Source organism: Phaenicophaeus curvirostris, unplaced genomic scaffold, assembly GCF_032191515.1.
Source record: "Phaenicophaeus curvirostris isolate KB17595 unplaced genomic scaffold, BPBGC_Pcur_1.0 scaffold_75, whole genome shotgun sequence".
Taxonomy (NCBI): Eukaryota; Metazoa; Chordata; class Aves; order Cuculiformes; family Cuculidae; genus Phaenicophaeus; species Phaenicophaeus curvirostris.
This window is the reverse complement of record NW_027206697.1, coordinates 109,290-123,546: the sequence shown is the minus strand read 5'-3', so window position 1 is coordinate 123,546 and position 14,257 is coordinate 109,290. Positions and strand designations below refer to the sequence as shown.

General features: G+C 57.4%; 1 protein-coding gene across 1 annotated transcript in view; it reads right to left on the bottom strand.

The window, feature by feature from the left end:
* The window catches only part of MROH1 (maestro heat like repeat family member 1), a 78,872-nt gene that overhangs the window by 49,960 nt on the left and 14,655 nt on the right, over positions 1-14,257 (bottom strand). The window contains 10 exon segments of the mRNA XM_069882077.1: positions 832-939; positions 1,836-1,888; positions 2,996-3,137; positions 6,827-6,867; positions 6,968-7,112; positions 9,155-9,265; positions 10,332-10,451; positions 11,501-11,574; positions 12,462-12,575; positions 13,667-13,745. Coding sequence (XP_069738178.1) covers positions 832-939; positions 1,836-1,888; positions 2,996-3,137; positions 6,827-6,867; positions 6,968-7,112; positions 9,155-9,265; positions 10,332-10,451; positions 11,501-11,574; positions 12,462-12,575; positions 13,667-13,745 — 987 coding nt within the window.

The window sequence follows — 14,257 nt, the reverse complement described above, 5'->3', positions numbered from 1 at the left end:
GAAGGTCCAAACCAGCCCATGGTTCCACGATTCTCGCTTGGTGGCAACCAGAACCCCAGTTCTGGTTGCCACCAAGCGAGAATCGTGGAACCATGAGATGGTTTGGGTTGGAAGAGACCTCCAAGCCCACCCGGTTCCACCTCCTGCCATGGGTAGAGACACCTCCTGCTGGATCAGGAGCTCCAAGGTCCATCCAACGTGGCCTTCAACCCCTCCAGGGATGGAGCAGCCACAGCTTCTCTGGACAACCTGGTCCAGGCTCTCCCCACCCTCCCAGGAGAACGTTTCTCCCCAAGATCTCATCTCAACCTCCCCTCCTGCAGCTCAAAACTCTTCTCCTCCTCCTGTCCCACCACTCCTTGACCAAGAGCATCTCCCCAGCTTTCCTGGAGCCCCTTTTCTTGCTGGAAGCTGCTCTAAGGTCTCTTCTCCAGGCTGGACAACCCCAACTCTCCCAGCCTGGCCTCACACAGGAGGTTCTCCAGCCCTTGGATCATCTCCGTGACCTCCTCTTGTTTCTCTCCAACATCTCCAAGTCCTTCTTGTGGTGAGGACTCCAGCTGGGGACCCACCATGATCTATCTTCTAGCTCTTCACCACTTCTACGAGAGCATCCAGGAGGTCCCTGGTGGACTCATCGGCTCGGATCATCACCTCAACCTTCCTTTCCAACCCTCCCAACCATCTCCTGCTCCTCCTTCTTCCCTCCTAACGTCCCCTTCCCAAACTCTTGACGGCACGAGGCTTCCGGAAGCCATCAAGGGCCGGATGGTCCCTTCCCACCGCGGGACGGAGATGTCCCCCCAGCTCCCCCGTTCCCACCACCAGCACCTTCTCGCTCGAGGAGCCGTTGTAGCTGCTCAGCTGCCGGCTCATCTCCAGGACCAAATGGCAAGTCCAAGCGTTGTCCGGAACGGCCACCAGGGTCTCCTGGAGGAACTGTGGAAGGAAAAGCCACCGAGGTGTCTCCATCAAACCTGCTCCTGGTGGAGCTGCAGCCATATCACTGTCCTCCAGCCATGGATCCATGGATCCAGACCCCTCTGCAGATCCTCCTGCCCTCCAGCCATGGATCCAGCTCCCTCTGCAGATCCTCCTGCCCTCCAGCCATGGATCCAGATCCCTCTGCAGATCCTCCTGCCCTCCAGCCATGGATCCAGATCCCTCTGCAGATCCTCCTGCCCTCCAGCCATGGATCCAGATCCCTCTGCAGATCCTCCTGCCCTCCAGCCATGGATCCAGATCCCCCTGCAGATCCTCCTGCCCTCCAGCCAGGGATCCAGATCCCTCTGCAGATCCTCCTGCCCTCCAGCCATGGATCCAGATCCCTCTGCAGATCCTCCTGCCCTCCAGCCATGGATCCAGACCCCTCTGCAGATCCTCCTGCCCTCCAGCCATGGATCCAGATCCCTCTGCAGATCCTCCTGCCCTCCAGCCATGGATCCAGACCCCTCTGCAGATCCTCCTGCCCTCCAGCCATGGATCCAGATCCCTCTGCAGATCCTCCTGCCCTCCAGCCATGGATCCAGATCCCTCTGCAGATCCTCCTGCCCTCCAGCCATGGATCCAGACCCCTCTGCAGATCCTCCTGCCCTCCAGCCATGGAGCCAACCTCATTCCCTGGAGGAACCTTTGAGGAACCCTCCATCTGAGCTTCATCCACGCTACTGGAACATCAGGACCAAGCAGCGTGATGGGAAGTGGTCACCCCAACCCAAGGCGGGTGATGGAAACATCCAACCCAGTTGACCAACCCACCAAACCCGTCCAAGAGGAGCTCGGGAGCCACTTAACTTCCCACCACCCCGTTGTCTCCAAAGCCCAAGGGTCCTTACCAGCAGCAGCTTCTCCTCCCACTCCTTCTGGACCAGGGAATTCTCCGTGTTCTCTAGGAGAGAAGACATTGGTGACCCTGGTTTCTCACCCCAACCATGAACCCCAGGATGGGACCTCTGGAGGTCATGGAACCCCACGATGATGCCCTCCAGCCCATGGATCCGTGCCCAGATCCCTCTGTAGATGCCTCCTGCCCTCCAGCCATGGATCCAGCCTGACCAGATCCCTCTGTAGATGCCTCCAGCCATGGATCCAGCCTGACCAGATCCCTCTGTAGATGCCTCCAGCCATGGATCCAGCCTGACCAGATCCCTCTGTAGATGCCTCCAGCCATGGATCCAGCCTGACCAGATCCCTCTGTAGATGCCTCCTGCCCTCCAGCCATGGATCCTCCTGCCCCACCGAGTAGATTCTGGTCCCTCCTCTTGCCCCCCATGGACCAGCACGGATGGGGTCCCCTCTCCACCTTCTCCTCTCCAGGTGGGACAGAGCCAGAGCTCCCAGCCTTTCCTCCTAGGAGAGACGCTCCAGCTTCTCCTCGGCTCTGTGGCCTCTGCTGGGCTCTCTCCGCTCCTTCCTGGTCCTTCTGGAGCTGGGAAGCCCAGAACTGGACACGGAATCTGGATGGGGCCTCCTAAAGCCAGAGGGAGGAGAACCTCCCCTCTCCTGCTCCTCACACTTTGCTCCAGGAACCCCGGGATCTCCTTGGTCTCCTTGGCCTCACGGTTGGCTTGGTGGCCACCAGGACCCCAGGTTCTTCTCCCCTTCCCAGCCGCTCAGCCCCAACCTGTCCTGGTCCATGGGGTTGGTCCTCCTGGGGTGCTGTGGTTGAACTCCACGAGGTTCCTCTCCAGTTCCTCCTCCTCCCAACTTGATGTCACCCCCGTTCCCCTCATCCAGGTCACGGATGAAGACGCTGGAGAAGACTGGGACCCGTGTTGAGCCCTGGGAAGCCCTTCCAAGAGGACCCTGTGCCACCGATCCCAACCCTTGGAGCTCTGAGGTCCTCAACCCACCCTTCCAACGCTTCCCTAGGAGGATCTTATGGGAGATGCCATCAAAACCCTCGCTGAAGACACCAACCACCCCTCTCCATCTCCTCAACCGGCTACGCCACCCTGGAAGGCGATCGGATCAAGGAGAAGAAGACCTTCTGTACCTTCTAGGTGCTCCACCAGGAGAGGAACCTTCTTGCTCCAGAGCTGGTCGAGCGCGGGGTGGACAACGCAGCGCAGAACGTTCAGAAGACGCAGGGCGGAAGGTCCCCGGGCGTCTCCGAGGAACGGCTGGGAGGACACCACCTGGAGGGGTGGAGATGGGATGGAGGAGAAATGAGGTTGAGAGTCGGAAACCAGAAGATAAAAGATGATGGACACGAAGCTCTGGGAAGCGACGGATGGACGGACACCTCAACAGAGCTTCAGCCTCCAGCTCTTGAGAGAAGAATGAGGTGAGGGATGAATCATGGAATCGTTGAGGTTGGTGGAGACCATTCCTATGGAGAACATCTCAATATGCCTATGGAGAAGGTCTCCATACACCTATGGAGAACGTCTCTACACACCCATGGAGAACGTCTCTACACACCTATGGAGAACGTCTCTACACACCCATGGAGAACGTCTCTATACACCCATGGAGAACGTCTCTATACACCTATGGAGAACGTCTCTATACACCCATGGAGAACGTCTCCATACACCTATGGAGAACGTCACTACACACCCATGGAGAACGTCTCTATACACCCATGGAGAACATCTCTACACACCCATGGAGAACGTCTCTACACACCTATGGAGAATGTCTCTACACACCCATGGAGAACGTCTCTACACACCCATGGAGAACGTCTCTACACACCCATGGAGAACGTCTCTATACACCTATGGAGAACGTCTCTACACACCCATGGAGAACGTCTCCATACACCCATGGAGAACGTCTCTACACACCTATGGAGAACGTCTCTATACACCCATGGAGAACGTCTCTACACACCTATGGAGAACGTCTCTACACACCCATGGAGAACGTCTCTATACACCCATGGAGAACGTCTCTATACACCTATGGAGAACGTCTCTATACACCCATGGAGAACGTCTCTATACACCCATGGAGAACGTATCAACACACCCATGGAGAAAGTCTCAACACACCCATGGAGAACGTCTCTACACACCCATGGAGAACGTCTCCATACACCTATGGAGAACGTCACTACACACCCATGGAGAACGTCTCTATACACCCATGGAGAACGTCTCTACACACCCATGGAGAACGTCTCTATACACCCATGGAGAACGTCTCTATACACCCATGGAGAACGTCTCTATACACCCATGGAGAACGTCTCTATACACCCATGGAGAACGTCTCTACACACCCATGGAGAACGTCTCTATACACCCATGGAGAACGTCTCTACACACCCATGGAGAACGTCTCTATACACCCATGGAGAACGTCTCTATACACCCATGGAGAACGTCTCTATACACCCATGGAGAACGTCTCTATACACCCATGGAGAATGTCCCGATACACCTATGGAGAACGTCTCTACACACCCATGGAGAACGTCTCTACACACCTATGGAGAACGTCTCTACACACCCATGGAGAACGTCTCTACACACCCATGGAGAACGTCTCTACACACCTATGGAGAACGTCTCTACACACCCATGGAGAACGTCTCTACACACCCATGGAGAACGTCTCTACACACCCATGGAGAACGTCTCTACACACCCATGGAGAACGTCTCTACACACCTATGGAGAACGTCTCTACACACCCATGGAGAACGTCTCTACACACCCATGGAGAACGTCTCTACACACCCATGGAGAACGTCTCTACACACCTATGGAGAACGTCTCTACACACCCATGGAGAACGTCCCAATCCACCTATGGAGAACGTCTCTACACACCTATGGAGAACGTCTCTACACACCCATGGAGAACGTCTCTACACACCCATGGAGAACGTCTCTACACACCCATGGAGAACGTCTCTACACACCCATGGAGAACGTCTCTACACACCCATGGAGAACGTCTCTACACACCCATGGAGAACGTCTCTACACACCCATGGAGAACGTCTCTACACACCTATGGAGAACGTCTCTACACACCCATGGAGAACGTCCCAATCCACCTATGGAGAACGTCTCTACACACCTATGGAGAACGTCTCTACACACCCATGGAGAACGTCTCTACACACCCATGGAGAACGTCTCTACACACCCATGGAGAACGTCTCTACACACCCATGGAGAACGTCTCTATACACCCATGGAGAACGTCTCTATACACCCATGGAGAACGTCTCTACACACCTATGGAGAACGTCTCTACACACCCATGGAGAACGTCTCTACACACCCATGGAGAACGTCTCTACACACCCATGGAGAACGTCTCTACACACCCATGGAGAACGTCTCTACACACCCATGGAGAACGTCTCTATACACCCATGGAGAACGTCTCTATACACCCATGGAGAACGTCTCTACACACCTATGGAGAACGTCTCTATACACCCATGGAGAACGTCTCTACACACCTATGGAGAACGTCTCTATACACCCATGGAGAACGTCTCTACACACCCATGGAGAACGTCTCTACACACCTATGGAGAACATCTCTATACACCCATGGAGAACGTCTCTATACACCTATGGAGAACGTCTCTACACACCTATGGAGAACGTCTCTATACACCTATGGAGAACGTCTCTATACACCCATGGAGAACGTCTCTATACACCTATGGAGAACGTCTCTATACACCCATGGAGAACGTCTCTACACACCCATGGAGAACGTCTCTATACACCCATGGAGAACGTCTCTATACACCTATGGAGAACGTCTCTATACACCCATGGAGAACGTCTCTACACACCTATGGAGAACGTCTCTATACACCCATGGAGAAGGTCTCTATACACCCATGGAGAACGTCTCTATACACCCATGGAGAAGGTCTCTATACACCCATGGAGAACGTCTCTACACACCCATGGAGAACGTCTCTATACACCTATGGAGAACGTCTCTATACACCTATGGAGAAGGTCTCTATACACCCATGGAGAACGTCTCTACACACCCATGGAGAACGTCTCTATACACCTATGGAGAACGTCTCTATACACCTATGGAGAACGTCTCTATACACCTATGGAGAACGTCTCTATACACCTATGGAGAACGTCTCTATACACCTATGGAGAACGTCTCTATACACCCATGGAGAACGTCTCTATACACCCATGGAGAACGTCTCTATACACCCATGGAGAACGTCTCTACACACCCATGGAGAACGTCTCTATACACCTATGGAGAACGTCTCTATACACCCATGGAGAACGTCTCTACACACCCATGGAGAACGTCTCTATACACCTATGGAGAACGTCTCTATACACCTATGGAGAACGTCTCTATACACCCATGGAGAACGTCTCTATACACCTATGGAGAACGTCTCTATACACCCATGGAGAACGTCTCTACACACCCATGGAGAACGTCTCTACACACCCATGGAGAACGTCTCTATACACCCATGAAGAACGTCTCAACACACCCATGGAGAACGTCTCTACACACCCATGGAGAACGTCTCTACACACCCATGGAGAAGGTCTCCACACACCCATGGAGAACGTCTCTCCAGACCCTGGATCCCCCCCCGGCTGAGCCCATCCCAACCTCTCTGCCTTGAGGAACATCTCACGCCCTTCCTAGGTGGCTCTGGACTTGGAGGTGGAGCCTGAGCTTTCCCAACCACCTCCACGGGGAGGGGCTGGAGACGCCCCTGCATCTCCAAGAGGTCCAGGATGGCCACATCCCCCCTTCTCAGAGCAGCTTCATCCCATTCCACTTGGAAGGGGAGGAGAGGACCTTCTATTTGGCCGTGGAGAAAGGGAGAACATCACGTGGAGACCACTCACCAGCAACCTCGTCGTCAGCGCGTGGGGCGAGGGCAGGTTGGCTACGAGGAGAAGAGAAAGGAGGATTGGAGAACGTTCCCACCACGCCTCTGGGAAGCCTGGAGATGAGTCTCCTCGGCTCCTTGGGCCACCAGCACCCACCGTTGAGGTCATAACGGATCAAGGAGGCGTTGTCCCCCTCCTCTTGCTTCTTCTGGGCCAGGTGCATGAGGCTCTTGCAGAGAGGGGTCAAGGCGTTGGTGAACTGGATGGGGGTGACAAACTCCAGGAGATACGGCCACAGGACCTGCGGGGGGTGGAGAAGCAGAGAGCGGGGTTGGAAGGAACCTTCAAGATCATCCAGGTCCATCAACACCTCCAGGGGTGGGATCTGGGGGGTTCTGGTTGATGGGAATGAGAATCATGGAAGCATGAGATGGGTTGGGTTGGAAGGGACCTCGAAGATCATCCAGTTCCACCTCCTGGATGGGCAGGGACACCTCCCGCTGGATCAGGGGCTCCAAGCTCCATCCAACGTGGCCTTCAACACCTCCAGGGGTGGGATCTGGGGGGTTCTGGTTGATGGGAAGTAGGAATCATGGAACCACAAGATGGTTTGGATTGGAAGGGACCTCGAAGATCATCCAGTTCCACCTCCTGGATGGGCAGGGACACCTTCCGCTGGATCAGGGGCTCCAAGCTCCATCCAACGTGGCCTTCAACACCTCCAAACCACAGACTCATGGAATGGGTTGGGTTGGAAGGGACACTGAAGCCCACCTAGTCCAACCCCCCTGCCAGGAGCATCTCCAGGTGGATCAGGACGCTCAGATCTCCATCCAACCCAACCTGGAATGTTCCCAGGGACGAGGCATCTCCCACCCCTCTGAGCAACCTGAGGGTTTCACCCCCCTCCATCCACCTCCCCTCTTCCAGGGACAATTGTCCCATCACTCTAGGTCCTGCTAAAAGGTCCATCTCCATCTTTCTCATCCAACCCCTTTCCATACTGGAAGGACACAAGGCGTCCACGGAGCCTTCTCCAAGCTGAGGAACCTCAACTCTTCCATGAATTCTTCACAGCGGAGGTGTCCCAACTCTAGGACCACCCCCAACCCCCTTCCAACAGGTCCACATCTTTCTTCATGGATGCTTCCAGCCCCACTTCCTCGCTCCCAGCTCATGGGGAGGGGTCAGCGTGGACCTTTGGAGAAGACAACTTGGTAAAGGGGCTCTCAGAAGGATGGAGATGGCGACAACGACTCCTACGAGTGGTGGGTGGTGGTGACAACCCATCCCACGATGGGGAACGAGCCTCGTGGAAGCTCTGGGACCATGACTGACCACGCTGGAGGTGGAAAACCGGTTGGGTGGAGGCCCCAGAGGGTGGTGGGAGATGGAGTTGACTCCAGCTGGAGGGACAAGGGGTGTCCCCAGGGCTCGGTGGTGGCTCCAGCCCTGGTCAAGGTCTTCATCGATGACCTGGATGAAGGTGTTGGCTTCATCCTTAGCAAGTTTGGAGATGACTCTAAGCTGAGAGGAAGTTTGGATCTGCTGGAGGGGTTGGAGGTTCTCCAGAGGGATCTGAGCAGGTTGGATCCACGGGATGAGACCAACGGGATGAGGTTCAACAAGGTCAAGTGTTGGGTCCTGCTCTTGGGTGTCACCAACCCCGAGCAGCTCCAGGCTTGGGGAGGAGCAGCTGGAAGGTCCCTGGAGGAGAAGGACCTCCAAGGTTGGTTGAACAGGAGCCAGCAGGGGCCCGGGTGGCCAAGAAGGCCAAGGGCATCTTGGCTTGGAGCAGAAACGACGTGGCCAGCAGGTCAGGGAGGGGATTTATGGACTCGGTGAGGCCACATCTCAAATCTGAGCTCAGTTTTGGGTTCCTCGCCCCAAGAAGGACCTTGAGGGGCTGGAGCGAGTGCAGAGAAGAGCAACGAAGCTGGGGAAGGGGCTGGAGACCACGAGGAGCCTGTGAGGAACCTGGGGGTGTTCAGCCTGGAGAAGAGGAGGCTGAGGGGAGACCTCATTGCTCTCTCCAACTCCCTGAGAGGAGGTTGTGGAGAGGAGGGAGCTGGGCTCTTCTCCCAGGGGACACAACGAGGTGGAACCACCTCAAGCTCCACCAGGCTGGACATCAGGGAGAACTTCATGGAAAGGGTCCTGGGGCCCTGGTGGAGGCACCAGGGAGGGGGTTGAGTCCCCTTCCCTGGAGGGGTTTGAGGGCCGGGTGGACGCGGCGCTGAGGGCCACGGGTCAGTGGTTGATGGGGCTGGTTGGACTCGATGATCTGCTGGGTCTCTTCCAACCTGGTGACTCTCCATGATTCTACAGAAGGTCCAGACTCACGTGGTTCATCCTGTCAACCGTCGTGCTGAGAAGAAAGAGGGTGTTGACGCTGATGCTCCGGACGCCGTCGCTGGTGAGGTCCTCGGCGTCCGGCGGTTGCTTCCTGGCTTGCTGGAAGAGAAGGAGAACACGGGTCAGCACGGACGTCGCAGCAGAACCAGGAGCTGGAGCACCTCGAGGTGGCTCCCGTGGAGAAGGTGAGCTCCAAGCCCTCAAGACTAGAAGAAGAGGTAGAACCTGAAGCCCTCCTGGTTGCTAGCCCACCTCCAGCACCTTCTCCAGCACCTTTGGAGGAGAAACCAGGGTGGGTTTGGTCACCTTGGTGTCTCCGCAGCCCAGCTGGAGCAACCAAACCCCCCCTAGATGGATCCATCTCCATCCAGAGGGCCCCAACCTGGTCCCCCACCAGCTCCACGGAGCCAGCGGGAGGTGGAGAACCTGCCCCCACGGTCCCTGTGTCCAGGTTGGTGTCCTCGGACGCGGGGACAACAGCTCGGAGGCCACCACTCTCCAGGTTTGCTTCTGCTCCTTTGGAGTGAGGAACCACAAGGTGCCACCAGGAGAAAGGAGGGGACAGAGCTCTAGGGTTGAGGTGGTGGAGAACATCCTGAAGGTCCATATAGTGAAGCTTCCACGCGGGAGGAACCAGCTGGAGAGGCCAGGGAGGCCTCGAGGTCCTCCCTCCAGCGGTGGGATGGGAGAGGTCTGCAGGATCGTGGAATCATCGGGGTTGGAGAAGACCTCGCGGCTCCTCCAGACCAACCACCACCCCAACCACCAAGTCCTTGGGTGCCACAGCCACCCGGGGTCCAAACATCTCCAGGGATGGGGACTCCACCACCTCCCTGGGCGCCTCCACCAGGGCTTGATGACCCTTACGGTGAAGAAGCTCTTCCTTACGTCCAATCCGACCCTCCCCTGGTGGAGCTTGAGGTCCTTCCACCTCTTTCTGTCCCCTGGGGAGAAGATCCCACCTCCCTCCTCTCCACAACCTCCTCCCAGGGAGTTGGAGAGAGCAACGAGGTCTCCCCTCAGCCTCCTCTTCTCCAGGTGGAACCCCCCCCCAGGTTCCTCACGTGCTCCTCGTGTTCTCCAGCCCCTTCCCTAGGTAAGGATGGACCCGATCCCACCCCAGCCCTTTCTCCCTTGGAGATGGGTCCCATGGGGACGTCCTCACCGCCTCCGAGGACAGGGCGCACTGGCGGACGAGGAACTCCAGCAGGGCCTCCCCCCCAGGTTGCTCCAGGTAGCCGTGATGAGCCATGGCGCTGATCACCTGCACCAGCGCCCGCTTCACCTGCGCGGGGGGAGAAGAACCAGCGGTGGCCTTGGAGACGCTGCTGGAGCCACCTCCTCCTCCTCAGAGAACGTTCTTTGGGTTGGGAGGGACCTCAAAGCCCATCCAGGTCCACCTCCTGCCACGGGCAGGGACACCTCCTGCTGGATCAGGGGCTCCAAGGTCCATCCAACGTGGCCTTCAACATCTCCAGGGATGGGGCAGCCACAGCTTCCCTGGACAACCTGTTCCAGGGTCTCCCCACCCTCATGGAGAAGAAATTCCTCCTCGTGTCCAGTCTAACCCTGCCCCTCTCCAGTTTATCCCCGTTCCCCTCATCCCATCACTCCATGACCTTGTAGAAAGTCCCTCCCCAGCTTTCCTGGAGCCCCTTCAGGTGCTGGAAGGTCTCTCCAAGGTCTCCTCGGAGCCTTCCCTTCTCCTGAACAACCCCAACTCTCTCCTCCTGTCCTGGGACGGGAGGTTCTCCAGCCCTCGCATCATCCTCGGAGCCTCCTCTGGCCCCGTCCCAACAGCTCCATCTCCTTCTCCTGCTGAGGATTCCAGCCCTGGCCCCAACCCTCCAGCTGAGGTCTCCCCGAGAGGAGCCGAGGGGACAATCCCCTCCCTCCCTGCTGGTCTCACTCTTTGGATGCAGCCCAGGACCCTGTTGACCTTCTGGGCTGTGGGTGTTGAGCTCACGTTGAGCTTCTCCTTGACCATCACCCCAAGTCCTTCTCCTCAGGGCTGCTCCCATCCCATCATCCCCCATCGTGGATGGAAACCATGGATTGTCCCAACCCAGGTGTAGCACCTTGGCCTTGTTGAACCTCCTGAGGTTCTCCCAGCCCCACGTCTCCAGCCCGTCCAGGTCCCTCTGGATCCACCATCGTGGTGGCACCACGAGCTTCGTGCCAGACGCCGATGGAAGAGGAGCTCCCGCGGGCTCCTCTCTTCCCCAAAACCCAACCAGGAGAAGGACGAGGAAGAGGAGGTGGTGGAAGATGCCGGGTGGTGGGTCCAAGGAAGACCCTCCAAGCCCTGCAACACCCCAAGGGAGCTTCAAGTACCTTGTTGCTGTTGTCCTGCAGAGGCAACTTCATGGATGAGAGGATGAAGGGCTTCTTCATCTCCATCTGGGAGGCTGGAAAAGAGGAGAGAAGCTCCAAAGCTTGGAGATGCTCCAGGGTTCCTGCTCTGAGACCCCAGCAGGACAACGAGGAGACTCATGGAAAGGGACCCTGGGAGGAAGGAGAAGGTCTCCTCCAGGTCTCCTGCTCTGGAACCTCATCAGGACAACGAGGAGACTCATGGGAAGGGACCCTGGGAGGAAGGAGAAGGTCTCCTCCAGGTCTCCTGCTCTGGAACTTCATCAGGACAACGAGGAGACTCATGGAAAGGGACCATGAGAGGAAGGAGAAGGTCTTCTCCAGGTCTCCAGCTCTGGAACCTCATGAGGACAACGAGGAGACTCATGGGAAGGGACCCTGGGAGGAAGGAGAAGGTCTCCTCCAGGTCTCCAGCTCTGGAACCTCATCAGGACAACGAGGAGACTCATGGGAAGGGACCCTGGGAGGAAGGAGAAGGTCTCCTCCAGGTCTCCTGCTCTGGAACCTCATGAGGACAACGAGGAGACTCATGGGAAGGGACCCTGGGAGGAAGGAGAAGGTCTCCTCCAGGTCTCCTGCTCTGGAACCTCATGAGGACAACGAGGAGACTCATGGGAAGGGACCCTGGGAGGAAGGAGAAGGTCTCCTCCAGGTCTCCTGCTCTGGAACTTCATCAGGACAACGAGGAGACTCATGGGAAGGGACCCTGGGAGGAAGGAGAAGGTCTCCTCCAGGTCTCCTGCTCTGGAACTTCATCAGGACAACGAGGAGACTCATGGAAAGGGACCCTGGGAGGAAGGAGAAGGTCTCCTCCAGGTCTCCTGCTCTGGAACCTCATGAGGACAACGAGGAGACTCATGGGAAGGGACCCTGGGAGGAAGGAGAAGGTCTTCTCCAGGTCTCCGAGGTCCCAGGTACTCACGGGCGCTGTTGATGATCTGCCTGACGATGAGGAGCGTCCCCACCCGGGTCCTCTCGTTGCTGCTCTCCAGCTTCGGGAGGAGGAAGGCGAGGACGCGGTCCGGGAAGGAGCAGGCTGAGGAGAAGCAAAGCCACCCTTAGGGCCACCCCAGGGCTGGGGAGACGTCTTCTGCGTGGAGACATCCCACCCCACCTTCCATGGAAGGTCCCCGCTCCGTCCCTCCTCTCCAAGAACCCCGGAGAAGCATCTCGGAACTCGGAGGAGGCCACGGAGATGATCCAAGGGCTGGAGAACCTCCTGTGTGAGACCAGGCTGAGAGCGTTGAGGTTCTTCAACCTGGAGAAGAGACCTCAGAGCAGCTTCCAGGATGGAAACGGGCTCCAGGAAAGCTGGGGAGAAGCTCTTGGTCAGGGAGTGATGGGAAGCTTGGAGGTGTCTCCTGGCCCATGGGAAGGTTCTCCTGGCCCATAGAGAGGTCTCCTGGCTCATGGAAGGTTCTCCTGGCTCATGGAAGGTTCTCCTGGCCCCATGGAAGGTTCTCCTGGCCCCATGGAAGGTTCTCCTGGCCCCATGGAAGGTTCTCCTGGCCCCATGGAAGGTTCTCCTGGCTCCTGGAGACGTTCTCCTGGCCCATGGAGAGGTCTCCTGGCTCACAGAGAGGTTCTCCTGGCTCACAGAGAGGTCTCCTGGCCCATGGAGAGGTCTCCTGGCTCATAGAGAGGTTCTCCTGGCCCATGGGAAGGTTCTCCTGGCTCATAGAGAGGTTCTCCTGGTCCATGGGAAGGTTCTCCTGGCTCACAGAGAGGTTCTCCTGGCCCAGGGGAAGGTTCTCCTGGCTCATGAAAGGTTCTCCTGGCTCCTGGAGACGTTCTCCTGGCCCATGGAGAGGTCTCCTGGCTCACAGAGAGGTTCTCCTGGCTCACAGAGAGGTTCTCCTGGCTCACAGAGAGGTCTCCTGGCCCATGGAGAGGTCTCCTGGCTCATAGAGAGGTTCTCCTGGCTCATGGAAGGTTCTCCTGGCCCATAGAGAGGTTCTCCTGGCTCATAGAGAGGTTCTCCTGGCCCCTGGAGAGGTTCTCCTGGCTCATAGAGAGGTTCTTCTGGCCCAGGGGAAGGTTCCATCATAGACAACTCATGGAGAGGAGCAAGGAACGCTGGGAAAACCACCCACCCGCCCTTCTCCAAGGGCTCCACGTGGACCTTACCCAGGACGGTGAAGCAGCGGAGAACCTCGGTGTGGTTCTTCACCGTGAGAGGGACCGAGGGATCGGTGGGAGCACAGATCTGCGGGGAGAAGAGCCGCGGTCAGGGATGGTCCTCGCGGGGAGGTGGTGGAGGAGGATCTGCAGGGGGATCTGGATCCAGGGCTGGAGGGCAGGAGGATCTGCAGAGGGATCTGGATCCATGGCTGGAGGGCAGGAGGATCTGCAGGGGGATCTGGATCCATGGCTGGAGGGCAGGAGGATCTGCAGGGGGATCTGGATCCAGGGCTGGAGGGCAGGAGGATCTGCAGAGGGATCTGGATCCATGGCTGGAGGGCAGGAGGATCTGCAGGGGGATCTGGATCCAGGGCTGGAGGGCAGGAGGATCTGCAGGGGGATCTGGATCCATGGCTGGAGGGCAGGAGGATCTGCAGGGGGTTGTGGAGAGGAGGGAGCTGGGCTCTCCTCCCAAGGGCCAGGGGACAGGACGAGGTGGAACCACCTCAAGCTCCACCCGGGGAGGGTCAGGGTGGACATCAGGAAGAACTTCTTCACCGCGAGGACCATCAGGCCCTGGTGGAGGCATCAGGGAGG